This window comes from Furipterus horrens, unplaced genomic scaffold (assembly GCF_987537825.1).
Source record: "Furipterus horrens unplaced genomic scaffold, mFurHor1.1.pri manual_scaffold_3, whole genome shotgun sequence".
Classification (NCBI taxonomy): domain Eukaryota; kingdom Metazoa; phylum Chordata; class Mammalia; order Chiroptera; family Furipteridae; genus Furipterus; species Furipterus horrens.
Window position 1 is genome coordinate 159459181 of NW_028327173.1, and position 27487 is coordinate 159486667.

General features: G+C 37.0%; 2 protein-coding genes and 1 pseudogene across 9 annotated transcripts in view; 1 reads left to right on the top strand and 2 right to left on the bottom strand.

The window, feature by feature from the left end:
* Positions 1-16030, bottom strand: part of CCPG1 (cell cycle progression 1) — a 43417-nt gene extending 27387 nt beyond the window's left edge. For 2 of the 4 annotated variants that reach the window (XM_090270634.1, XM_090270632.1), the window contains exons 1-3: positions 15887-16030; positions 11555-11613; positions 11115-11164 (exon numbers count right to left, since the gene is read on the bottom strand). The gene's annotated coding sequence lies outside the window, so the exon portion shown is untranslated. The remainder of the gene's footprint in view (positions 1-11114; positions 11165-11554; positions 11614-15886) is intronic. The other 2 variants (XM_090270635.1, XM_090270633.1) reach the window with 1 other exon arrangement.
* PIERCE2 (piercer of microtubule wall 2) lies at positions 15871-23954 on the top strand. Of its 5 annotated transcripts, none has more exons than XM_090270639.1 (3): positions 15876-16424; positions 20155-20271; positions 23505-23954. In XM_090270639.1, the coding sequence occupies exons 2-3, from the start codon at positions 20257-20259 to the stop codon at positions 23850-23852; spliced, it is 363 nt and encodes a 120-aa protein (XP_090126765.1). In that variant the 5' UTR covers positions 15876-16424; positions 20155-20256; the 3' UTR covers positions 23853-23954. The 5 variants fall into 5 exon arrangements, with proteins under 5 accessions (XP_090126764.1, XP_090126765.1, XP_090126767.1 ...); XM_090270641.1 differs by having other exon boundaries at positions 15876-16414; XM_090270642.1 differs by having other exon boundaries at positions 15876-16414; positions 20189-20271.
* Positions 23955-25943: 1989 nt separating this feature from the next.
* On the bottom strand, positions 25944-26988 carry LOC150016524 (small ribosomal subunit protein eS12-like; annotated as a pseudogene).
* Between the last annotated feature and the right edge of the window lie 499 nt (positions 26989-27487).

The following is a 27487-nucleotide window of genomic DNA, read 5'->3' on the forward strand; positions in this document are numbered from 1 at the left end:
TTAAACAATGAATGCATAAATAAGTGGAACAACAAATCGATCTCTCTCCCTTCCTCTCTCTCTAAAATCAATAAAAATAAATTAAAACATTTTTAAAATTTGAGAAATCACAAAAACAAATTTTGGTTCCTCACTTAAAGAAAAGAAGATATGCCCCGGCTGGTGTGGCTCAGTGGACTGAGCACCAGCCTGTAAACCAAAGGGTAGCTGGTTCCATTCCCAGTCAGGGCACATGCCTAGGTTTCAGCCCAGGTACCCAAGTTGGAAGCATGCTAGAGGCAATGACATATTGATGTTTCTCTCCCTCTCTCTCTCCTTCCCTTCTCCTCTTTCTAAAAATAAATAAATAAAATCTCAAATAAATAATAAAACACCAAATTGTAATTTGTTCTGGAAAAAACCTCACTATAAAAAAATTGTTGAATATTATTTTAAGATAAGAATCATTACTTGAAAATATTACTATTTAATAAGTTAGAAATTTCTTAATTTGATAAATATGTAAATTTTTAAGTTATTTTTCAATGGTGTAATTCATTTCTGTAGGAGCATTAAACTGCATTCTGATTGCAAATCAATGACTGACTAAATATTGATGTACTTATGAGGTAGACCAAAAGGGGTCATGTTGGACAAATATGTAAATCATGTATCTTTTTAACAAGTTCATAAAGCTTTTCCACAAAAGCTCCAGGGAGTGTACAGATCCTGACTAAACAATGTTTATTCTAAGAACCAAATATATACTGGGGCAGCCATGAGACTAGCATGAAGCACTTCAGGGAAACAAACCAAAATGAGTCATATTATTGCTTTTTCTACCTTCTTAAGAAGGAAGATGAGAACAAATGAGATTTAAAAAACAAAACATTGCAGAGACCAGGGAAACCTAAAGAAATTCAGCGGGGAAAGAAGGGGAAGGGTCTAGTCAAGGAACTAATGTAAGTGACCCATAGACATGGATAAGAGGGTGGGGACTGACTGTGGGAGAAGGGAGAGGTGGGTGAAGAAAAAAAAAGAGAAAGGAAAAAAAAAGAAATTCATTTATCTTGAGATATATGACATGTGTTGTATCAATGAAGAAAATGAAATAAAGTATTACACATATATTACATAAAACAATACACATTATATAATATATAAATATAAATGATATATATAACTGATTTTTAAAAAGCAGCAGTGGGCACCAGGAATATACAAGGCTCTGTTCTTGGCTCTGGAAATACAGTAGAGAATAAGACAAAGTCCGTAACCTCGTGGGACTTTAAAAAAAGCAAAGGCAGAAAAAGTTAATGAATATGAAAGTTTTAAGAAAGGCAATTATTTTAGCATGAGTGGATTATTGTAAGAACAGATATGAATCTTTTAAAAAGCATATATTAAGACAGGAAAGCAACTAAAGGGCTCCTAGACATGCGAGATGCAAGATATCAGTGCAATATTCCTAGATAAAGATAAGCACCTCAATTTAACCAGTACTGATGGAGGTTAAACAAGAAAGGGAGGGGTTAGGAGAAATCTGAAAAGACATAAAAGACTGTTTTTTAAGAGAATTAAATAACCAATTATAGAAGGGAGAGAGTGTAGGATAACTACCAGATTTCTAGTTAAGTAACTGAGTAAACTGGAAAAATTTTTCTCTATGCAACAAGAAGTAGACAGGACTTTAATATAAAGAAAAGTGGCTGCCCTGACTCAGCCCAGTAGGTTGGGTGTTGTCCTATAAACCGAAAGGTCACCTATTCGATTCCTGGTCAGGGCATATGCACAGGTTGTGGGCGAGATCCCTTTTCCCCTCTCTAAAAAATAAATAAAACATTTTTTTTTAAATACATAAAATATTTTTAAAAAAATACATTTCTGAGCCCCACCCTAGGGACACTGACTCTGAAAACTGCCACTGTAAGTGATCTTCCTAAAATGATAATCTCATGTCATTCCTTAAAAATGGTAAGCTTTTTTATGTAGTCTTCAGGATAATGCCGAAAGGCTAGCAATATCTTTTAGTTTTATCTCTAGCATCTTATATTCTCTCCAGCAAATCTCTTTTCCCTCAAACTTTTCTACTGCCCTAAAAGACCTGGCATTCTGTTAACTCTGGAGTTTTGCATACTCCCCATCCACTTATCCCAACCCAATTCTCGTGCCCACTGCTTCCTATCTCTGCTCATGCATCACTTCTTTGTGAAGCATTCCCTGACCTCAGTCCTAAAGACTGGTAATTTACCTAATCTACTAAAAGTAGAATGCTGTGTTGTAACTGCCTATTTACCTGCTTGTTACATATTCCCAACACATAGTACAGTGCTTGCCTGACACATATTAGGTACTCAATCAAGAAAGATAAACAGATTTCCTGGGTAATAGAATAGTTAGTGACCCAAGTCTACATTGTTACTCAAGGAACTCAAAATTCTGGAGGAACCCTGAGGTTCCTCTCTTATTATTTTGACCCTAGTTAAATACACAAATCCTTCTCTTTTTAAGGGCTTTATAAACAATAATTCCAGATCCTAAGACTAGCTTTTTACTGATACTATGTCACAGAAGACTTCTGAGAAAGGAACAGAAAGCTCACTCTTGCTGCCTTATTGAGACAGTACTATGGGAAAGCAAAGACAAATACAGGAAGGCCATTTGCCAAGCTACTACAATAATCCTGGTGAGAGATGGCGGTGGTTTGAAACAGGATGGCAGCAGGGAACACAGTGAGAGGTGAAGACGTTATACATAATATTTTGAAGCTAAAGCTAACAGCGCTTCCTGATTATTGAATTAGGGGCATGAGGGATGACTCCTGGCCTAAGCAAATACAAGAACTGAGACAGGAAGACTTCAAAAGCAGTAAGTTAGGAAAGGAAAATTGGTAAATCAGTTCGGGGCATGTTAAATTTGAGATAGATATTATCACATCTCAGTGGAAATGACAAGTAGGCAGCTGGCAGCTGTATTTAGAGGAGAGTTACCGGCCAAAAATATAATTTTAAAACTTTAGGTGCCCATTGTCAAAACTAGTAACACAGCATTAACATTAATTTTACCTCTAAAGTATAGCCTAAGTGAATGGTACCTGACACGACGGTGCTCTTCATCATTCTTCAGTAGCTACATTTTACTATGGAAAAGGTAAGGTTTCCATCACTGTATCTTCTAGAATTAGACATGATGAGGAATAATAGGGGCATTATTCTCCCACACATCAATAATTCCAAAGTAAGCCAGCCAATGGGCTGTCAGCAAGTCTTAAAAGTGCTGCTGCACTATACATGTGATCAAAGATGAATCCGTCTAGAAAACTTTCAAGAACCTATTCCTATAATGTTTTTCAAAGGTTCTGAAACTTTCATCTCCCCAAAAAGATATGAAAATGCCTATTTCAAACTAATTTCATTTTAGAAAGGGAAGAGGATTCAAGATTCCAACCAGTAAAAACTTTATAGTGTCCTTTCTAGCCCTGGTCGGTTGGCTCAGTTGATAGGAGTGTCATTCTGTATACCAAAAGGTTGTGGGTTCAATTCCCGGTCAGGCGACATACCTAGGTTGCAGGTTCAATTCCCAGCCTGGGAACATATGGGAGGTAGCTGATCAATGTTTCTCACATGGATATTTCTTTCTCTCTGTGCACCCCCTTAAATCAATAAACATTAATTTGGGGTGAGGATTAAAATAAATAAAAACAAATAATAAAATGTCCTCTCTACTCTATTTTTTGTCCAATAACAACCCTATAGAAATATTTTAAATGAGTTCATTTTGATCTGGAACATAAATATTACTTTCATTCACTCAACATACACTTATTACATACCTATGTGCCATGAGCTATTAATCCAAGTGTTGGGGATACAGCAGTAGGGACAGGGGAGGACTCCCCTGATGAGTTTGTATTCTGGTAAGGGACAGTTTATATTTAGTAAGGTACAAACAAGCAGAGTATGTTGTAAGCCAGGAGGCTAGTACCATGATGGAAAATAATGCAAGAAGGGGAAAAACTGAATGCAGAGAATGAGGAACAGGGATTGGTATTCTAAACAAAGTTGTTAGAGAGTCCTCCAAGCAACATATGAGGATACCTATTTCTCCACTGCCTCACCAACACAGTAACAACCATTTTTAATTTCTGATCATCTCATGAGAAAAATAAAGATCTTATCTTAATCTGCATTTCCCAGATGACTTAGTGGATTGCATCTTTTTTCCAATACTTACTGGCACTCCGTATTTCCTTTTCTGTGAATTATCTAATATTCGTATTTCACTATTCTATTGGGTTATCTTTATTGATTTGCAGAAGTTCTTTATTAAGTTGGGTCACGAATGAATTCATTGTTATACCTACTGCAAATGTTTCCTTCTAGTGTGTTTCAACTTTTAAAAAATATCTTCTTTCATAGATTGTTTTTTAATTTTATGCAGTCAAATGTAGAGGGTAGAGAATAAAGAATATGGTGTCCTTTATAGAATCTGTATTTTATATCTTGCTACAAAGTCTTTCCTACTACCAAGACTATAAAATCTTTTTTCCTGTATTTTCTAATACTTTTTCAGAGTTTTGCCTTTTACACACAGCTGTTTCATCTATGCATCTTGATTTCTTCCCTTTGGGTAGGAGATAGAAATATCCCAATTACTGAATGTTCCATAATTTTTCTAATTTAAAATGCCACTTTTTGTCAATAAGGTCCCATACATTTATGAATCAGTTTGTATAGTCTCCATTCAGTTCCACTAGTTATGCCTACACCAATACAATGCTGTTTTATTACTGGTACACATCACATTTTTCAGCTTTTTTCTTGGTCCTCCCTAAATACACACAACCACCCAAAATACTTCATACAGGCAAAGATAAAATTGATTGCAGGTTATATACAATACAGTACTTATTTACAAATACATCTTCCCATTCAAAAGTCTCCCCCTGACCTTGAGAAGACATATTCTGTACAATAAAGTCAAATTTCTTAAGGTGACATTCAAAAGCTTCCACCATCAGGCTTTTAGTCTGGCTTGCAAAAACTGATTAGCTCTCCTCCTGAGCCATATCATCTGGTCGAAGTTATTTCTTGCTTTGTGGCTTCTGAACACAGAATGGACAGCCCCACCTCCATGTCTTCACTTTATCAAGTCAGACTTCCTTGAATACTTTCCTCCTTACTTCTGATTTCTATATTTAAGGCTCAGCCCATCTCCATGAAGTTCTCATAGACCACTGTTTCTGACACACTAATCTCTCCTTCCCCTGAATCTACAGCATTTACTTCTTATTCCTTAGTATAACTTCCATACTTCTTAGTATAATTTGCCTAATGGTGGCTTATATTACTTTTTTCCTTGAGTTACTTTACCAATTAGTATTAAGTTCAAAACCTTGATAAAGAACTCCAATTTTATTTTTAATGTCATTATAACAGCATAAAAATTTTAATTGACCTACTAGTCAGAAAAAGTCACACAATTTACACTTATTAATCTCCAATCTCATCATTCTATTTATCTAAAGTAGAAGACATGCAAGCATTTGATTTACTCGTATCAGGAACTAAAGGATCAGAAATAATAATGAGTTCCAGCTCTGACTTCAGGTCTAGCCCAGTCCCTAAACTTGCCTGTTATACTTAGCATAATTATGAATATTTTTTAATCCTGTCTATTTTTAACAGGGACTTAGGGCAGCTAAAATCACTAACCACCACAATGAATGGGTTGAAGTAGAAAAGCTTAAGAAATCCACTATTATCTAACAATTTCACCCACAGCTAGGTATGGGGAGTAGTTGCCCACTCTAGCTTACTATTAAAAGCGTCCAACAGCAAGGAAGGGAAATTTGATGATGCCTAATGCTACATTAGCCCTGTGGTGTGAATCCTATTACATACTGTACTCCCTGGCTTTAAAACAACCTCTTACCAAAGCCTATGAGAATCTATTCAACAAAAAGATGAAAGTCTCCAGCTGGAGCTGGCCTCTGTACGACTTCATCTTGCTTCTAGCAGTCAAGGAGGTAACTCTTTATGTCTGTAGAAAACCAGCATTCTTAATTAATATTGACGATGATCTCAACAAAGATAGTAGAGGCTAGTCTAAATCCAAAGGCATTTTACTCTCTTAACTGTATAGTACAGACAGTCCCATGCCTTAATCTTTCCGCCAACCTAAACCTTATTTTGTGAAGGCTCTAATCTACGTTAAAAAGTAGTTTTAAAAAAAAGAGCCCTGCCCTGGCTGGTGTGGCCCAGTGGATTAAGTGCAGGTCTGCCAACTGAAAGGTGGCTGGTTCAATTCCCAGTCAGGGCACATGCTGGGGTTGTGAGCCGGATCCTCAGCTGGGGACATGTGGGAGACAACCGATTCATGTGTCTCTCACAGGTCGATTTTTCTCTCCCTATCTTTCTCTCTCCCTTCCCTTCCCTCTATAAATAAATAAATAAATAAATAAATAAATAAATAAATAAATAAACGAGCCCTACTGTACTCACTATCTTGTTCTCTGAAAGAGTTAATAAGCACATAGTTAAATACATTTTCAAACACCTTCTTTGGAAGGGAACCATATGCAGAAATTTCTGATTTTAGTATTAGAGTAACTAAACTTATCCTGAGCAACTGGCTTAGGTCATTGAAGTTTTTCCTCATATATCTAGCCTTGGTAAGAATATACACCCTCTTACACACCTTAATCTAATACAATGTTATACATCAATCATATCTTGACAAACCTGAGACAAGAGAGAAATATGATACAAGACAGGTGAAAATGACTTCAGTTCTGAAATGATAAACACTGCAGCACATACACGAAGAATATAGAACCTCATAGTGTATACTTTGTGTAAAGTAAAATTGCTCATTCCTGGTTCCATTTTGTAATTCCTACCTCCACCTATGTTCATTATTACCTTGTTACATTTTATCTCCCTTTATATTGCTCTCCCACCCTTCTACCAATTCATTCATTCATTCATTCACATGCATTCAACAAATATTTACTGAGCAACAATTATAAGGCACTGTTTTAAACCCTTTTATTTTAATTAGTATCTTTTAGGGTTCAAAACAGATTTCAAGAATTAGGCAACAAGCAAGGTGAGTATGAACAGAAGTAAAACGTGCAACTAAAAGTCAGAAGGGCATTTCAGGTAGAATGAAGAGTTCGTACAAAGGTAACAAAAAACATAGGTGAAGTTAAGTCTTCCTCAATAGGGGAAGTACAGTTTATACTTGCTGCAAATTTTACTTAAATGTACCTGGAATATGTCCTTCCAAACTTTTAGGTAAGCACTGGGGTCAAAAGTTTTCTACCTTCCTTTTTCCACTTAACTGTTTAAGAAAATTTTTAATGTTTTATAAAAATTATTAAAAAGGACTTTAATGACTACATAATAAGACTGTTTTATTTATCATAGTTTATTTTTTATTAAAGGATATTTAGGTGTTGATGAAATATAGTGATGCAGGAAAAAATCATGTAAGGCTTAACTAGTAATATGGCACAAATTCACATTTCAAAAAATATTCTGACAAATACTTCTGGAGTTAAATGGTGAGAAATGTCTTTTTTAGAAAATAAGGTCTTCAATCCTATTAATTGTGGGAGGGAAGAAGCTTCCACTGTATAGCTTTCTTCTTTCCAAATAGTCTGATCTTAAGTGAAGGGTCAGTTTATACTTTTTATCATCTATAATGTCAACCTTATTTCAGTCTCCAAACTCTGGCAAAAAATAAACCTAGGTTACATGTGCTTATTATCCACTAGGTCAGCGATTTTCAACCTTTTTCATCTCATGGCACACATAAACTAATGACTAAAATTCTGCAGCACACCAAAATGTATTTTTGCAGATCTAACAGGACAGCTATTGTTGTTTGCTGTTGTCATCTTTTTCTTTGACAGTCGAAGGGAAAAGAAGTCAGTGCCCCTTACTAAATACTCAGATATTGCATGATTTAAAAATTCTTGCAGCAGGAGGCTTTTGTGCTGTGGGAAACAAAAGTATCACCCTCAGAATCAACCAAGACTTCCTACGGATGTTGTGGAAGGTAGAGGCTGAAAGAGATGCAGAAAGGTAAGAGCCACTTTTACATAAAATGATTTTGACTTTTAAAAAAAGAAAGCCAGGCCCTGGCTGGTGTGGCTCAGTGGATTGAGTGCCAGCCTGCAAACCTAAAGGTAGCTGGTTTGATTCCCAGTCAGGACACATGCCTGGGTTGCGGGCCGGGTCCCCAGTTGGGGGCACGCAAGAGGCAACCTCACGTTGATGTTTTTCTCCCTCTTTTTCTCCCTCCCTTCTCTCTAAAAATAAATAAATAAAATCTTTTAAAAAATAAAATCTTTAAAAATACGAAAGAAAGCCAATTTCATTGTTTCCTTTACCTGCCTCCCAAAAGGGAAAAAAGAATTCAATTTTTGCTAAGTTGCATTACTCAAAAATCAAAGCCTCCATTAAACCTCATAAATGTGATGTTGCAAAAGACTTTCAGATTGATGTCATTACTTGTCTTGTGAAAGATCAACATATTCACATAAGGCTTCATAAATCTTCAAGACTACCTGGTAAAAATATGGCTCACAGATTTAAATATATAAAATGAAAACACGAAAGGAATTTAAGAAAAACAAAACATAAAATAGTTTTATAATGCTGGAGTAAAGACAATCATTTTTCTAAGCTTTACATAAAACCCAGAAATCACAATGGACCTTGAGAGCTTGTTTGGAGGTTCAAGCAGGGGAGCGCAGCTACTCATATACCCTTGAATGAAGACTGGTCCTCTCCTCTAGTTGGGAAGATCGTCCTCGGTGAGGAAACAAGGGGACACACGCCTAGCTAGCCAGATCAGTCAAATCAACCCTGGCGATCAATGCGGTGACAGATGTCACAGCCAGATCACCTTCACATCCCAGAAATCATAATGGAAAAGACTTTACTATATAAAAATCATAAATATGTTTGGCAAAGTCACTATAAATATAAATGATATACTGGGAAAATATCTGTGACATATATGACAGTTTTCAAAGAATTTGAAGTGCACTAAAAAACAAATGAAAGGTTAAAAAATGGGATAGAAAATTTAGCAAGAAACACAAGTAAGGAATTTATAGAATAGGGGTCCCCAACACCCAGGTCAACAACTGAGTGCACAGAGGGAGGTGAACTTGAATGTGATGTGCTTGAATCATCCTGAAACCATCCCCTATCGCTGCCTGGTCCATGGAAAAACCGTCTTCTACCAGACTGGTCCCTAGTGCCAAGATGGTTGGGGAGTGCTGTTACAGAAGCATAAAAATGGCTTAAAGTAAGAAAAATATGCTCAACCTTATTACCAAAAATACCCAGAGGAAGACTATTTTAATGCCTGATGAACAAGATTAAATAGGTTAGTAGGTTAAATAAGATATGAGAAACTAGACACTGTTAACATTGGCAATGTAGACTATTATCCTTTTAATAGGGGAACTCAAGAGTTAAAGGCTTTAAACTTAGTTGATAGGCTTAAGTAATTAATGTTGTTATTACAGGAACTGCTTGACCCCCTGACTCCAGGAGGTCAACCAGCAATTCAACCTTTATGCCCTAGGGGGTCTGCAAGGGACAGAGATGGTATGTGAGTCCTAGTGTTCCAGGCAGGGACCTCAGGTGATTAAAACAAAAAATTGATGATCAACAGGTAAAGAAGTACTAGGAAAATTGCTGCTGGACTGCAACTCTTATCCAATTAAACTTTTTCCAAACCCCTTACCTACCTTTTCTCACAAAAAAAAAATCAGCTTGAAATGAGATATTAAGAGAATTTTTGAAAGTACATAACCCGAAGCCTTCTACGATCACTGGCCCATGAACAAAGTGCCCATAAAGATTCAATCTTTGTCTCTACTTATTGGTTCTGGTAGTGACAGAAAGCACAAACACCGACATTTTTGGTTTTACTTTGAGTAATTTTGTGATAACTAACAAATTTTACAGGCACATATCCTGTAAAATTCTACTTATTCTATCAATTCTACCAATTCTATTTATTTCCTATCATTTCATTGGTAGGAATTTATCAGACAGAAACACCTACATGGGAATGAAAATATATACATATATAAGAAGTTATTAGAATGAGTTTTATAACACAATAGTAGAGACTGAAATGTCTACCAAGCGTGAATTTATTAAAATCTACAATATCTATAATTAATGAAGCCATTAACAAAATAAACATATCTTGACATAGGAAGATTATAATAAATAACAGCAAGTCAGAAAATAATATATGCAATAAAATCCTTTTTATATTAGCTTATATACAATATATTAAATTTTAAAGAGTATCTTTCAATTCTAAAATAACTAAGATTATATGTACTATGTCTGCTAAATTTTCAATGAGCATTTATTTACCTTTATAATCAGCAGAAAAGAATAAACATTTTAAAAATAAAAAGACAAACCCAATTCCCAGTAGAGTGAATGACTCATTCAAATCTGATCATCGTCCAGATGATCAGTTTCTTCAAAACATGTTAAGGACTTAATGGGAGTCATATTAAAGAGTTTACTTACTATCTGAGTTATCAGTGGAAAACTGACAGTAGGGAGAAGACTTGGGTCTTTGATGAGTCTACAGTGCAGTATTTATGGCTTCAAGATGTGGGTCCTATGGTTGCCCTGCCTCCTGGTTATAGTCATCATGTAAGTGGATGCAAAGATACTCTATCTTCAGTAAGCAGGCCTCCTAGCTCTAATTGAATGGAATCCCATTTAAAACACTGCAATCTATCACTAAAGATAGGCATCTTGAAAAAAATCTTGAACAGGAGTAGTTATTTCACTTTATCTATGCCAAGAAGGAGGCAGCAATACTGTTTACATACAACAGATGAACCTTTTTATCTAGAAGATAAAACTTTGCAAGAAGTTAGTCAATACAATTTCTTCACAAGTTTCCTTCTATGAGGTAACATCCCTCACATTGGGAAACAAAAGCAACTATTGCCATATTTGAAGACAAAAGTATCCACTTTTGGCCTCGGTCAAAAAGAAACCACACTTTTGATAAAAAGTATGAAATAAAGTGAATAAACAGCATGATTTGAAAATCCTATGAGAAAATTAAAATACCTGTTAGTGTGGAAATAGTCCTGGCCCTGGCTGGCTAGCTCAGTTGGTTACTGTTGTCCAGATACCCCAACGTTGCAGGTTGGACAGCATCCACCCCCAGCATCAGGGTACATATACAAGAAACAACAAGTGAATGCATAATTAAGTGGAACAACAAAACAATGCTCCTCTCTCTCCCCTCTCCCTCCCTCTCTACCTCTTCCTCTTTGTCTCTCAAATCAATAATTTTTTTTTATAAATATTCTTTTCACCAGGTATTCTCATTCTGAGAAAAATCCTGGCTTTCCAGGATTGTTATATCTTAATTTTGGAAAAACATGAAAGAGACAACAAATATATAAACTTAACTCAGTCCCATACTGTCCTCTCTTGGATACCATCGTTTTCATTTGTTAAAAATATATAGTCATCATATAATCTGTACTTTTGTTTAAACATACTTTCCACAAAAGGATTATCTGTTCTAACTTTTTTTCACAGCTGTCTTCAACTTCTTCATCTGGGAATAGAAAAGATGGAAAACAAGAGGAATTTTATGCTTTTTTTTCAGCTGAATTCTATGCATTTTTATTGTTTTCCATTTTTAAAAGTTTGCACACCTTGTTACAGAATAATTAAACATATATTCATTGTTACTTTCTAATAGTAATATTAGATTAAAATGTTAGTACAGATTTATTTGCATTACCAACTAGTCAAATAGGCAGTTTTAACAACCTATGATAAATTTCATTATTTCTTTGCTTTTACTCTCATTTACTTATATTTACTCTCATGAAGTCCTCAGAATTTGACAAGTTCCTAAAACACTTTTTTACTCGTAATATGTCAATCTAACTGTAACAGGCATGCTGGACTTCCCCAGGAGGCATCTAAGCTCTAGAACTATTTCTTGCATTGAAAGACCAGTGCTTATTTACACATACAATATAGCTCTCTCAGAGGACCTGTTCATGAAATCAACTTAAAGTACCAGTTTAAAACATTGAAAACAAAATCCACTTTCTACTGTTAAGTTAGACTGATGTTCTCCCTTATACTTTAAATATATGATTAAAACAAATCAAAACCAAAATTAAAAGCCCAACCAAAAAAAGCACGCTGCAGTTTCAGGACCTTTAAGGCAGCAGAGTGCAAAGTCACAGTCAGGAGAGGGGCCAGGTTTCCTTCAATCAAAAAAAAAAAAAAAAAAAAAAAGCCAAAACACTTTACCAGAAATATCAATCAAATCAGGATGCCGTTTGACTTTTCTCCATCAAATTTAGCAGTCAAAAAGTATATATCACATGGAGTCATCACACTTCAAATATGTTTTATGTAAATACTACTTAAGCAGGCCAATAATACTTTGCATGATTCACTCTGTCACTTAACCAAAGTAAAAGCATTTTTATATATGATTTATCTTCACAAATACCCCAGGAGGTAAAGCAATTGGCTACTACAACACAAATGGAAACAAGAGACCCATAACATTACATTACTTGCTCAACATAATTAAACATCCTGACTCCCAATCCAATGCTCTTATTTACATTCCATCAAGCTGGAAATAAGAACCAGAAGTAAGGTTTTAGGGTAGAGATATATAGACAAGCACTACAGAAACATTTGATTTTTGACTTTCTGTGATGACAGAGGAAAATCTTTAACTCACTTTACTCATTTTTTTAAATACTTCCTTCAAAAACTCAATAGGCCTTTAAACACGTTTCCACACATTAAATGCCCTTTAAAAGAAAATTCCAAAATTTATCAGTTAGTTGCAATCTTCCCCAGATTACAGGCTAAATTTCATCTTGGAGCTCAAATTGATATTTTTTTCAAGCTTACCTGGTGCAATACATCAGACATGACCTTTGAAATTGACTCATATTTTTTAGCTGTTTTAATCTAGTCAAAATTGCAGAACTGCCAGGAAGAAAATTCTTGAAAATGTAGATTTTCACTTTCAATATGGCAACTTCCTCACCTTAACCACACATGTAAACAACAAAAGCAATTCAGCCTCTAGTAGTTCTGCACTGTTAGATGAGTCTGCATTTTCTGTTTTAAAAAACCCTAGGCTTAACAGGCCTTGCTGCTGTATCCCTATTCTTCACATGTTCAGAAACTGCTACTTCTATGATGTTAGCAATTCATACTCAATTTTTTAAAATCTTCATTTAACTTGGATAAGAATACAATTATATACAACCTCAACAATACTGTGGAACTAGTTCGTAAATCATACGTGTTAACTATGAATGCTTCTTATGCCCTATAAATGGACCCAAATATCTAATAAGATATTCAACCAACACGGTACACAAAATAAATAAAACAGTAGAAAACATTGAAAAGAAACTGAAATTTGGGGAGAGAAGTAAAGCTTCAAAGAAGATAACCTAAGAAAATTAAGTATGAATACTAGAGGTTGAGGGGGGAAAAAAAGCTTCAGAATGGGTATTTTCTTGTTAATGGACAACTAGGGAAGAGGTAAACCCCAATATTTCAAGACTAAAAATTATAAAAATTCATAGGTTATTCCTGCAGAACAATATGGTCCTTTCTGTATGACAGAAGACAAAATGTAGGCTAAAAAATATGCCACTTACCTATCCATATCCAAAATATCAGATATATAAAACACAGTACTTCAAGAGATTTAATGCAAACAAGTTTAAAATGCCCCATTTTATAATAATTGCTCAACTTCATTTCCACTGTCAAGTGCTTACAAAGAAATAAATGAAGATTCTGTTATACTCAGATCTGGATATATTTTCAGATTAATATTTCATATTTTGTCACCTGATGAATTTATAGGAATAATCAGGATTGCACTGCCTTAACTGAAGAAAGGCTAAGCACTTTTGTCCTTGATTTTATTGTACAAAGTGGAAAAACAAATCAAAATTAGAGATGTACAAATGTTAAGAATTACTGTCATCTGGTTATTTGACCTTTACAGTCCAGCTAATAAATTCTTGTCCCTTTCAACAATTACTTCATTTTTTGTTGTTACTTATTTGCTTTTTAAAGTAATATTTAAAGAATCTTTATAACAGAAATTGCTACACCTATAGTCTTTTTTAAATTACTTTTTTCTATAGAAAATTTGCAAAATAACAGAAAATATAAAGAACAAATTAATTGTAGTTTCACTTTTGTAACTATATTGTTTGAATCTTATTTCTGTGGACACGAAGAGGACCACATACTAAACCCGACAAGCTCAGGAAAGGCCTTTTTTCATCTACCTAACGTACCTACAAAATGTCAGGGTAATTTCCTTTTCATGGGACCCCTCACTACACTAGAACAGAGGCCACAAAACCCCACATTATTATTGTTATTTAATGTTATTGTATTAATTGTTAACTGCTAATTATCCTATACCTACAAATGTAAAAGAGGAATGTGTCTATTGACTTTACTTTTTATCCAATTCCACAAATTTCCCTTGCTTTGCTTTCTCCCACCTCCCTAATCTATCACGAGATGGATTTCCTGTAACCCCTTACGCCTCCTTGTAACATAAAATAAGGTGCAAACTGCCATTCTCTGGAGCATCTTCTCAATCCATTGAGATTTTGCTTCCTGGCAGCTGTTCTCCTGCTCAAGTAAATATTTCTCAAGTTGACATTTCATACAGACAGACATATAATTGCTTCTAAGTTCTATATAGTTTGCAAAATTACAATGAACTGTTTTCTAACTTTTTATTTAAAAATTAATAACTCACACATTTGAGAACAATTTTTAATAGCTTCTTTAATTAGAATCCCATCCTTAGGTAAATATCCCCACTTCCTCATTCCCTTGGTCAGAGCTCAAGAAAGAATAGTAGACCATTCACACTAAATATCACCAAGAAATTTGGGGCCTAATATGATTGAAACCTTAAGTCAAAGATATGGGCTAACAGTGACATTTCAAGCACTATCCAGGGGGTGTAACCTTATTGGAAGACGCAAATCTCCTAAAATTCGCAGTACTAAAGTAGTTACCTATTATAGCGGCAAGAAAACTATTGTTTTTTAAGATAGCTAGAGTGAAGCAGTGCAAATTTCACTACTCAACAAAGTGCCTTAATGAGCTGAGTTCGTTGAAACTGGCGCTCCCAATGACAGACTCATTAAACAAGGGAAATGTGTAACGCGTACAAAACACTGTATGGACAGCTGCTCCAGAGATTTATCGAGTTTGAAGGCCGACGCTAAAGGGGACCCGCTGGAAGGGAACAAGGATATGAAAGGGGATTTGGTCATTATCAGCCTGGCGTACGATCAGAAATCTCAGCTCCATTATTTAATATTAAATCCTTTTATTCCTGGCATCACGGGGCTCAAACGTCACCAAAAAGGATGGGCCGGCTGAAAACCTGGCAGAGTGACGTACATCGCATCCTACCATATGGAGTCTCACCATCAGGACTGAGAAGTACCAAAACCAGCCCAGTGAAGGAAGGACGGTACCCCGGGCCGTCAACTCCCCCACACCCCTGGCGCAAAACTGGGGTCTACACATGGGGTCGGAGGCTGCAGGACCACCAAACCCAACGCCTCAGGAGCCGACTCCGGCGGCCGGGGGGTGCGACACGAATTCCCAGGCCATCCGTGCGGCCGCACGCGCCAGTAGACAGGAGTCGAACTCGGTCCCGGCTGCCCCATCCCCAGATGAAACCGCGCCGACTATCTCCATGGGCTGCTGATCTGACGGTGCCAGCCAAGCCCCCGACAAGTGCCCACGACTCCTCTCCCAAGGTGGAAACCCGCCCAAGGCCGTACCTGAAGGGGTAGCCCCACCTCCGCTCCACTGTGCTGGCTGTCCCCGTCGCGGTGTTCACAGCTCCCAGCGTAGTGACGCCTCTCATAAAAACAACCTGCTCAAAGGCGTCCGCAGCCGGGAGGCGGTGGCCGGCGGGGCGCCGCAGTGCATGCTGGGACTCGTAGTCCAGCCCGCGCCTTAAATCGGACAGCGGAGGAGAGAAGAACTACGAGTCCCGAAGAGGCGCGCAGCACGCCTCAGGCAAGCTGCAGGAAACTGGGCCAGGCGACCGCGAGCCTCACAACATCCGGGCCTGACGCTGGAGGGGCTGAGAGGCGCCGCGGACGGTTGTTATGGAGACGGGCTGCTACAATCACTCCAAAAGATTCCCAGTTTCACTGAGGAGGACTGCTCCGGATATTGATCCGGATTTAATCGGATGTACTAAAAAGGACACATCACCTGGGCACTCGCTGGCTTCTTGCCGTCTGCTACAGGAAAAGACTGCGTTTTCCGAAAAAAATAAAGAAGATACCGAGAATGACCGAGTACGACTGGGTGGGTTTGGGCAAAGGGCTGGATGTTTTTGAATGTTAATATACTTTGCTCTAAATTTGGGACACCCGTACTCCCGCCTAGGTGGTACTCCCACGTACCCTCCCCCCCACCAAAAAATATAACCCAACTGTCTAGGCAACCACTGGGCTACACAGATGCAAGTGTGCATTATTGCATTAAGCCAAAATTGCTCTTAAGGTATAAAGATGATTGGGGATCGTATGCAGCTCCTACCTATTGCAAGCTGTGAGGTATGGCTTTGATTCAGAAAAACGTACCTTGTAAAATTTTCATTTGTTTATATCGTACGTTGTTCAAAAGATGTGAGCTATCAAAGGATATGGTCCACTTATACTCAACGCTGATGGAAACTAAGAGAGCTAAGGTTTAACTGCCTGTCCCCAAATATTGGCAAAAAAAAAAGTTAAGAAAAACAGTAACAAGGAAGATGGTGGGCCTTGGCAGACACAAAAGGACGCTTCAAAATTAGACTTGGATCTTTTGCTTTGGGTGTTACTGTATTTAACGTTAACTGTGACACATCAAAAAAAGAAAAATATTGTTTTAATTTCTTAATTCCAGTTTCTCTACAGGATATTTTTATTATTTCAATGGCTTGCTCTTATTATTTTTTAATGTTTGTGATTATACCAAAGAACTTTGAAAAGTCACAGGCTTTCTCTAATGCTAGGAGAGCCTTAAAAATTAAATTAGTAAGAAAGCTAATACCATCTATTTGTAGATTTTTATTCTTTTTAAGGCACTTTCACAGCCAATTCTAAGACACATTTAATTTTAAAAGAATCATTTACCATTTTAATTTACCTTTTTATCCTTAAGTACAAAACAATTACTGACCCTATGATAATTGGCCGTTAACTTAAAATAATCATTTTATTATTCTTTGTATGAGGCTATTTTGTTTTCAATTGTATCTAGTTTGAACTCCACACGTTAAGAATATCAGATTTGAATGTGTTGAGGAACTGTGCACCTGAAACCTATATAATTTTGGTCCTCATGTCACCCCAATAAATTCAATAAAAAGGAAAAAGAATACCATTTGAAGAGAGTGAAACTCAAGAAAGCTGTATTGAGGGCCTCTGACATAAAGTAAAAGCAATGGGTATTTTGTTTCTAAGTCTATAATTATTTGTGAATTATCCTGGAGATCTAAAAGTTTTAGGTAGACACACACTTCCAGATAGTGTGGTATTAATTATACCAACAAAGTTTATCAGCTTATTCGTTGTCTATTTTGACTAGATTTGGTTTTCTGTATTATATTTTGTGCCAAAGCTGATCAGAATTTTAGAGTGAGTAGTAGAGGGTGATTTGATGAAAGGAGGTCCTCTGTGACTGAGGTTGCCCTAGGCAACCTGACTGGGTGTCCATAAAGTAAATTAGAGTTGGTACTTTTTCCCACAAATCACAGGGCAGCCACCTTTCACCTAAGAAGCTTTCCCTTACAGAGAAAACTTAGACATTTTGAGAAAAGCTGACCTGTTGATATAGCATTGGATTCTGGGGACTTACTATTATCCAATGTCAGTGCTTTTGATATTTTTAAAAAATTAATAGACAGTATCAAAAAGAATAAATAACAATATCCGATGAGTTATACTTCCAGTTTTGCCAGCTTCCTACACAAGATTATGAGTATTAACTATTAATAAATTGTAGTATACTAATATAGTGTTATTAACCTATAAATTTCAGAACAGAATTCTGGAAGAGCATACATAACCATTGAAGTAAACCTACAAAAAAGAAAACGGTCAAAAAATTATTCCATTTATATAGCAGTTTATCTTTACATCCAATTGTCTTTCAATCTACACAAGCACAGAGACTGGCAGATTTTTTAAAACCAATTTTATATATGCTATGCAAAGGGAAAATGATGATGATAAAGGGTTGGAACCTAAGTTGATAATCATTTCAATCTTAACAAAGGGGAAAAAAAAGAAAGTGTACTAAATACTTTACATTTGCAGATTTGAACTCAAGCTTTCAAAACAAATAGATTCCTGACATTGGGAAATGTAACTTTGCTGACACATTAAGTAGAGTAATCCAGGAACTCAGGGTGAGCTGGGTTACACTAAAGAGGAACCTAACTAATCTGGCCCAATTTTTTTTTTTTTTTTTTTTTTTTTTTAAGAGAGAGGGGAATGGAGGGAGAAAGCAGGGGAGAGAAACACTGATCGTAGATGCCCCCGCCTGGATGGAACCACTAACCTAGGCATGTGCCCTCACCAGGATTCCATCCAGCGACTTCGTTTTGTGGAAGGACACCCAACCGAGTCACACTAGCCAGGGCTAATCTGACCCAGATTTGAAACTCAAAAAGGCTTTGTTCTCCCTTTAGCCTGACAGAACAGCTCTATAAACATTTTTATCTCCAGTTTAGAGTTGGAGAAACTGAGATTATATGCTTGCTAAATTTTAAGGATTGAGAGTCTTAAAGGGTCTCAGCCTCATGAATCACAATCCGCTGTAGTGTCTTCAAAGAAAAAGAACTTTAATGCTTATAAACAATCTTCTACTTAGTCAACCTTAAAAAGTCATAGTTACAGTACCCTAACAACCACTGTCAAGTTATTTAGATATAATTTCTGATCTGAAAGGTCTTACATTTGAAGTGTTCTAGAAGTTGCCAATTTTTCTGTTTTTTTTAAAACTACCAGAACTTTTTGCTTTCATGGACCTCCCATAGAATGCATTTATTAAGGGCCTTGTGATGAATAAATGTATACTTTTTTTAATGCTTTTTGAATAACTGAAAATCAGTTCCTATTGCTATATCTGAAGAGCCCTGATAAGGTAGTTCTCAAATTAGGAAACAAAACTATCTAATCCATCTCCCTTGTTTTATATTTAGAGACAAGGAACTTGAAACTTTGTAAAACAATGTCACACAGCTATTATCAGCACCACCATCAGAACCCAGCACTTAGTGACACTTAGTATGTGCTTTTATAACTTACAGCAGGAGGAATACAAATACAAATTTACAAATTAGTTTGCTTGACATGTTCTTGTATAATGTGGGTGTCATTATGGCCCTCTCTCTCCTCTCATACCCACACTCCTTAACCTGCCTCCCAAAGGCCTTTTTTAACTCCTGACCACTGCTTAGCTACGTCTTTCATAACAAAGGTGTAACCCAGTACAGCAGGTCCTTGTGATAACATTCATGAGATGCCCTAGAAACTTAACTCTTGTTTATATCAGTTAGCCTATGGTAAAATTGGTTTCACCCGAATTCCAAGACTCTGTTGACAACTTTAAGTGAAAATTTAGTGTAACTCTAAGTATAATCTAGGAAGCAGCAGCTTGAGCATTATCTGGCCTGCTATAGTTCTTTTCTACATCCATTCAGGGCCCTGCCAGCCAAAATAACCATACTAAAACTTGTGACATCATGGCATGCTTCTTCTTCAAACCTTAAATAGCTTTCCTTCGCTTTTACTATAAGGATCCAAACTGTTAACATAGCCAACAACACCCTGCAGAATCTGGCACCTGCCCCTCTATTCTCATCTCAACCTACTTGACTTTGGCTACATTCTTACTTTGTTCCCATCTCTTTCTTTTCCTTTCTTGCCTTAAACTCTTAGATTCAATGACTCTTCACCAGAATGGCCTTCCTTAACCCTCCACGCTAGGTTAGAGCTTCCTATATATTTTCATAACTATCTGGGTTTGTTTTTCTTTCCCTTCATAGCACTTAACCACAATTACTCTCCACTTGATCTTAGCCAAAAGGCTGAGAAGGGATACCCACAATTACTCTGAAATGCACTCAAGAGAATAGGATTCCTGCAAAATGGAGCGGATAAAGGTAAGTTTTTTGTTGTTTTTCCAGCTTTATTGAGCTGTAACTGACATGTAACATTGTGTAACTTTAAGGTATACAACACGATGATTTGATATACGAATATATTGTGAAACACTTTCCAAAATAAGGTTAACACCTCCATCACCTCACATAATTATAATTCTGTGTGTATGTAGTGAGAATATTTAAGATCTTCTCTCTTAACAACTTTCAAGAATACAATATGGTACTGTTAACTATAGTCACCTTGCTGTACACCCCTTAACTTATAACTGGAAGTATATACCCTTTGACTAATGTCTCCTGATTTCTCCCAGTTGTTCCCCAGCCCCTGGCAACCACCATTTCTACTCTTTTTAAATAAGTTTCTCTTTTCTCAGAGTCTAAATAATATGTAAGATCATACAAGTATTTTCTTTCTCTATTGTGTATATAAACCACATTATCTTTACCTGTTCATCCTTCCACGGACACTTAGGCTGTTTCTGTGGCTTGGCTATTGTAAATAATGCTGTGATGAACATGGGGGTGCAGACATCTCTTTGAGATAGTAATTTCTGTAAGGAAACAAAATTTGCCATCCCAAAATATTTCTCTTTGGCATAAGGACTAGTTTAGGCTGATTATTTTTAAGAAATTGCAGACATAGGAAAAGCTCTAAAAACTGAGTAAAAGTTACCCTTTTGTAAAGAGCTTTTCACTTGTAACTATAAGGGAAATCTCCACGGCAAGGGTGACTCCCTCACCTTAGGAGGAAGACAGGGATGACCTGATCTCTAGAAACTCTTCTTAATGGATAAATCAAAGACTTAAGTCTACTTAACAATCGTACCTTGGGTCACTGTGCTTTCCTGGTAACTTCCCCTCCCATAACTGACTGCTCTGCCCCCAACATCTTATTTTGTCTTGAGCTGGTGATGTTATTTAAAATGGTGGCTTCAGCCATTTCAGAGTTGCACAGCTTTCTTGGGTCTCTCCCATGTATACAGAACGTACACGTTTTTAAATTTTGTTAAACTTTTGTTTTTCTCCTACTAATCTGTCTCATGTCAATTTGATTATTAGCCAAAAGAACCTATAAGGATAGAGGAAAAGTTTTACTCCCCCTAATTTTATTTCTTTTGGATACATATCCAGGACTTGGATTGCTGAATCATGTGGTAGTTATATTTTTAATATTTTGAGAAACCTCCATACTATTTTCCACAATGGCTGTGCCAATTTACATTCTAACCAACAGTGCACAAGGGTTCCCTTTCCTTCACATCTTGGTCAACACTTGTTATCTCTGGACTTTTTGATAATAGCAGTTCTAACATATGTGAGATAATATCTCATTGTAGGGTTTTGTTGTTATGTGTGTGTGCGTGTATGTGTGTGTGTTTTTAATTTATTTGTTACAACTTTATTCTGGTTCAAATATGAGGTCTGTCCAGAAAAAGTCCACTAGTCCATTGTTAATATAACAAGAACAGTTTGCAAGACGTCAATGTCTCGCAGGAGAGTGGCCTGGAATGTGCATGCATAACAATGATGACTTCACTGAACTCGTCAGTGGGGTGGTAGATGCCATTGAGTGAGCATGTGTGCTGTGTGGCTGTCACATTCAAAATGACTGAGTGAATAGAGCAAGGAATCTGCATCAAATTTTGCGTTAAGCTTGAACATTTCTCCCTGGAAACTATCCAGATGATTCAGAAGGCCATAGCTATTGGCAACTGGTGACTGGCAGATTCTTCACGCCTGCTCATGCATCACATCTCAGGCAGATGTTTTTGGTAAAACATCAAATCACCCAGGTGACTCAGCCCCCCCACAGCCCAGATTTGGTGCCCTGCAACTTCTGACTTCTTGCTTTTCCCAGAACTAAAATCACCTTTGAAAGGAATGAGATTTCAGACCATCAGTGAGATTCAGGAAAATATGACAGGACAGCTGATGGCAATTGGGAGAACTGTGTGAGGTCCCAAGGTGCCTACTTTGAAGGGGACTGAGGTATCATTGTCCTCTACAATGTTTCTTGTATCTTCTTCAATAAATGTCTCTATTTTTCACATTACAAGGCTGGATAACTTCTGGACAGACCTCATCATATATACATATTTTTAATAGTTCATTTTTTATTGTATTTTTCCCATTGCCATTTATCCTCCCTATACCCTCTTCTACCTCCACTCAACCCCTCCCCCCACCACAACCACTACACTGTTGTCAATGTCTGTGAGTTCTTTTTCTTTGTTGCTCAAGCTCTGTATTCCCCCAGTCTGCTCTCTATCTATAAGTCTGTTTCTATTTTGTTAGTTCAATTTGTTCATTAGATTCCACATATGTTGAACACCTTTTCATGTACCTGTTGGCCATTTCTACCTTTGGAAAAATGTCTATTCAGGTCCTCTGCCTAATTTTTAATCAGATTGTTTTTGTTGTTTTGTGGGGTTTTTTTTTTGCTTTTGAGTTATGTGAGTTCCTTGTATATTTTTTGTTGTTGTTGTTGTCTATAAGTTTTTTTCCTTTTCTTATTTTTCTTGATCCCTTCACCTTTTCACCAAGTCTTCCAACCTCCCTCCTCTCTGACAGCTTTCAGTTCATTCTCCATACCTAAGAGTCTCATACTATTTTGTCAACTTATTTTGTTCATTAGATTCAATGTATGAGTAAAATCTTATGGCATTTTTCTTTCCCTGACTGGCTTATTTCATTTAGCATAATAGTCTCCAGGTCCATCCATGCTGTTAAAAAAAGGTAAAATTTCCTTCTTTTTATGGCTGAATAGTATTCCATTGTGTAAATGTACCAAGTTTTTTAAATCCACTCATTTACTGATGGACACTTGGGCTTCCTTGTATATTCTTAATATTTTTAATATTAACCCCTCATTAGATATATGGTTTACAGACATCTTCTCCCATTCTGTGGATTGTCTCATTCTGTTGATGGGCATTCTTTTGCTGTGCAGAAACTTTTTGGTTTGACGTAGTCCCACTTGTTTATTTTTGCATTTGTTGCTTGTACTTTTGGTGTCATATCTAAACAATTGTTGCCAAGCCTAATATGAAGGAGATTTTTTCCTATTTTTTTCTAGGAATTTTACAGTTTCAGATCATACATTTAAATCTTCATTCCAAGTTAATTTTTGTGAGTGGTATAAAATAGGGTTGGAGCTAGTTGAATATTTTGGGTTTGTTTTTTTTCCAGAACTTTATAATTGAGAATGATTTGATATGTTTATCTTTTAGGATAAGAAAAGTACTTCAGCTTCAAGTTCAGACACAGAAATGAAACCTGAACAACTGCCTACTTGTGTGAACCCTGGCAATCCTGTGTTTTCATGTATGTTGGATCCAAAGACACTCCATACAACAACCTCACTATCAGAACCTAAGATGATTATGTATAAAACCAGTTCAAGTACTTATGGTGAATTTTTACCTATGCCACAGTTTTTTCCCTGCAATTATACTCCAAAAGGGCAAGATTTTTCAAGCCATATCAGAGCTACTGGATTTTATCAAAATAACACTCTAAACACTGCACCTGACAAAACCAGAACCCTTGATTTTCCTAATTTTCAACACACTCTGTGAAAACATATTCCTTTGTATAAATGAGTTTTAAGACTAAGGCTAGAATTCCTAATCTGAAATATAAAAATATTTGAATTTAAAAAATACCTTTAAGAAATAAAGCATTTCACCTGATAACTGCGTGACATTGACTTTTTTTGTTTGTTTGTTTGTTTCTTTATTTTATTTTATTTTATTAGAGAGAGGGGAAAGGAGAAAGAGAGGGAGACAAACATCACTGTGTGGTTGCCTCTCACTCGCACCACCAACTGGGGACCTGACGTGCAACCTAGTCATGTGCCCTGACTGGGAATCGAACCAGCGACACTTGGGTTGCAGGTGATTGTAATATTTAAAATAAGGTAGAAAACTGTCACTTTCCAGAGCATCTTCCCAATCTGTTGAGATTTTGCTTCCTGATAATAGTTGTCAATTTGGTTCAAATAAAAATTCTTATTTTTTAAAAAAAAAAGATTTTATTTTTATTTCTATTTAGAGAAAGGGGAAGGGAGGAAGAAAGAGAGGGAGAGAAACATAGATAAACTTGGCTCGAAACCCAGGCATGTGCCCTCACCGGGAATCAGAATTGAACCAGTGACCTTTCAGTTCACAGGCTGGTGCCCAATCCACTGAGCCACACCAGCCAGGGCGCCAGGGTTCAAATAAAAATTCTTACAGGTTTGGACGTTTCTTACATTGACATGGAATACACAAGAGCAACCTAACAACAGCATTAGAATATGGACTGTAAAGTATTAAATTCATTACCTGTGTGATACACTAAATAATGCAGTACATTTTGGATTATGCCACTCTAACATGTAAAACAATCAAAAATTTTAAAAGTGTTTTGTAAAATTTACCAAAGAAAGTCTCCATTTCAGATAACAGTTTGAACAATCAGTTCTTCTGGAAAATATGTAATGCACATTAGGTTAAAAAACTCACATACTCTATGTAGATTTTCCCACCTTTACACAATCAGAATGTTTTAAGTTGCACTTTCATTTCTTGGCTCATCATTACTGGAAATACCACATGAGCTCCCAGCTCCAAATAAAACTGGAAGTTATCTTTTCCAAAGAGTATTTTACCAGTTTGTTTAGGTCCTTTTTCTCTTTTAGCTAAAACCTAAAAGACTATCAGAAATATAGCTTTACCTCATTAAGAATCTAATCTGCCCTGGCTGGGTACCTCAGTTGGTAAGATCATCATCCCAACACATCAAGGTTGCGTTTGATCCCCAGTTAGGGCACATACAAGAATCAACCAATGAATGCATAAATAAGTGGAACAACAAATCAATGTTTCTCTCTGTCTTTCTCTTTCTCTTCCCCTTCCCCTCTCTCTCTAAAATCAATCAATAAATTAAAACATTTTTTAAAAATAAAAAAGTATCTGAACAATATATTTGACCAAATAAACCTGGTTGATTTTTACTATCTATAATAGCTCAAAATTATTATGAGTTCACTATATACTAGGTACTTTACTAAACAAAAAACATGTTTTGCCCTGACCTGCGTGGATCAGTTGGTTGAGCATCATCCCACAAAGCAAAAGGTAGCAAGTTTGATTTCTGGTCAGGGCACATGCCTGGGTTGCAGGCTGGTCCCCACTTGGGGACGTGTGCAACCCATCAATGTTTCTCTCACACATTGATGTTTCCCTCCCTCCTTTTCTCCCTCTCTTCCCTTCTCTCTAAAGAAAACAGCCCTGGCTGGTATGGCTCAGTGACTTGAGGGTCGGCCTGTGAACCAGAAGGCCACTGGTTCAATTCCCAGTCAGGTATATGCCTGGGTGTTGGGCCAGGTTCCCAGTTGGGGGTGTGTGAAAGGCAACCGATTTCACCTCTCTCTAAAAATAAATAAATAAATTCAAACAAACAAACAACAACAACAAAGAAACACCCATGTTTCTGTAGGTCATTAAAATGGCTAAAATAAATAGTATATTTAAGTAATGTTATACGTAGTTCCTTCAAGAAATATCTTTGTAAAAAGTATTTTATTCATTGATTGATTTTACAGAGGAGAGAGGAGGAGAGTGGGAGGGAGAGGGAGAGACAGACAGACAGACATCAGTTTGTTGTTCCACTTCTTTATGCATTCATTGATTGATTACTGGATATGCTCTGACAAGGGATCAAAACGGCAACTTTGGCCTATCAGGAGGACACTCCAACCAAGTGAGCTCTGTGGCCAGGGCAAGGAATATCTTTTTTTTTTTTTGAAGAGTCAAGTTTTTTATTTGTTCATTTCTTGTATTTCAAGTACTCCTCAATGACAGCCTTGGCCTGAGATTCTTTGCCCTCTGCTATAGTCCTTAATTACCACATAATTGCAACCAACCACTTTACAGGGTTTTCCCTCTCTGTCATTTTTACAGAGACCTATCCATTCCCCTAATTTATTTTTTTAATCAACCTTAATTAAGTTGACTTGGTGTTCAGCACATAGGACCTCCACCTATTTGATATACAAAGGCTTATCACAATCAGATACAAGTACACAGTAATGGGCTTGGCACTTGTCTAACTTTGGCAGCTTTGAGAATTCCAAGTGCTAGACCCTTGTAGGGGAGGAGGAATTTTCCTCTGCCCTCAAGCTTCTTGCAGCTGGTCTAATAATCAAATAGACATGAGACAGATTAGCAAGAGAAAAATAACCAAATTGAATATATACATATATATGGGAACCCTACATACATGAAACAGTCAAAGACCCCATATACACAACAAGTTCAGAAATACAAAGGGGGATTGAAGTACATATGACATTCTATGCCAGGGATGAGGTAGGGTGCCTTGGGGGCTTCAAAGGATCATTGCAGGATAATAGGAATAGCAGATGTTTAGTAAATAGAAGATTGCCCTGCCTTATAGATAAGTCAAAGAGGTTTTTGCTGATAATATCCCATTGAGGAAAGGCTCCTAATTCAAGATCTTCCAAGAATTCCAGGGAAGGGCACAAGTTTGCCAGGAGCCTTCAGCTAAAGTTGCCCTTAGCTCAAAACAATCCACATACCACAGAGACACACCTTGGGGTGACTAGCTTTTAACCCCCACACCATCATGGATTAGGGCAGTCTTCAGCACCACTTGTAAAGCAGTATTAATATCCATTATACCTCCAGCAGCAATGCCTTCCTTGACCATGGCAGTAGGCCCTTGCCTCCAACAGATTTGGCAGCGGCAGGGAAAGAAAAAGAGTATCTTGAGAGAATACCTTAACAGTCATAGTCTTGGGATCATATGCCTTTAAAACATTTTGGGCTCTGGCTGATGCGGCTCTGTTACAGAAACAGGGGAGTCCAAAAACAAACCCCAGAGTTTGCGGCTGGGAGATAGGGAAAAGGAAGCAGCTTTCAGGATGCCCTTGCATGCCTGGAGTTAGTGGCTGGAAACATTGTTGCACAAATATCGGCTTTACTTCCAAGGCTCAGGAAGATGGGAGGGATCTTGGACTGTGGGCTGGTACAGAAGGAGCAGACAGAGCCTATGTAGGGTTCTGTGAATGATCAGAACTGCTTGGAACACCCACTGCATGAGAGGATGCAGTCAGGGATAGAGAAGCCGCAGTGGACATCTTAGCTCTCGCTCTCTAGCTCTCTCTCTCTAGCTCTCTGGCTCTGGGGCTGGCTCTCTCGGGCTCTCT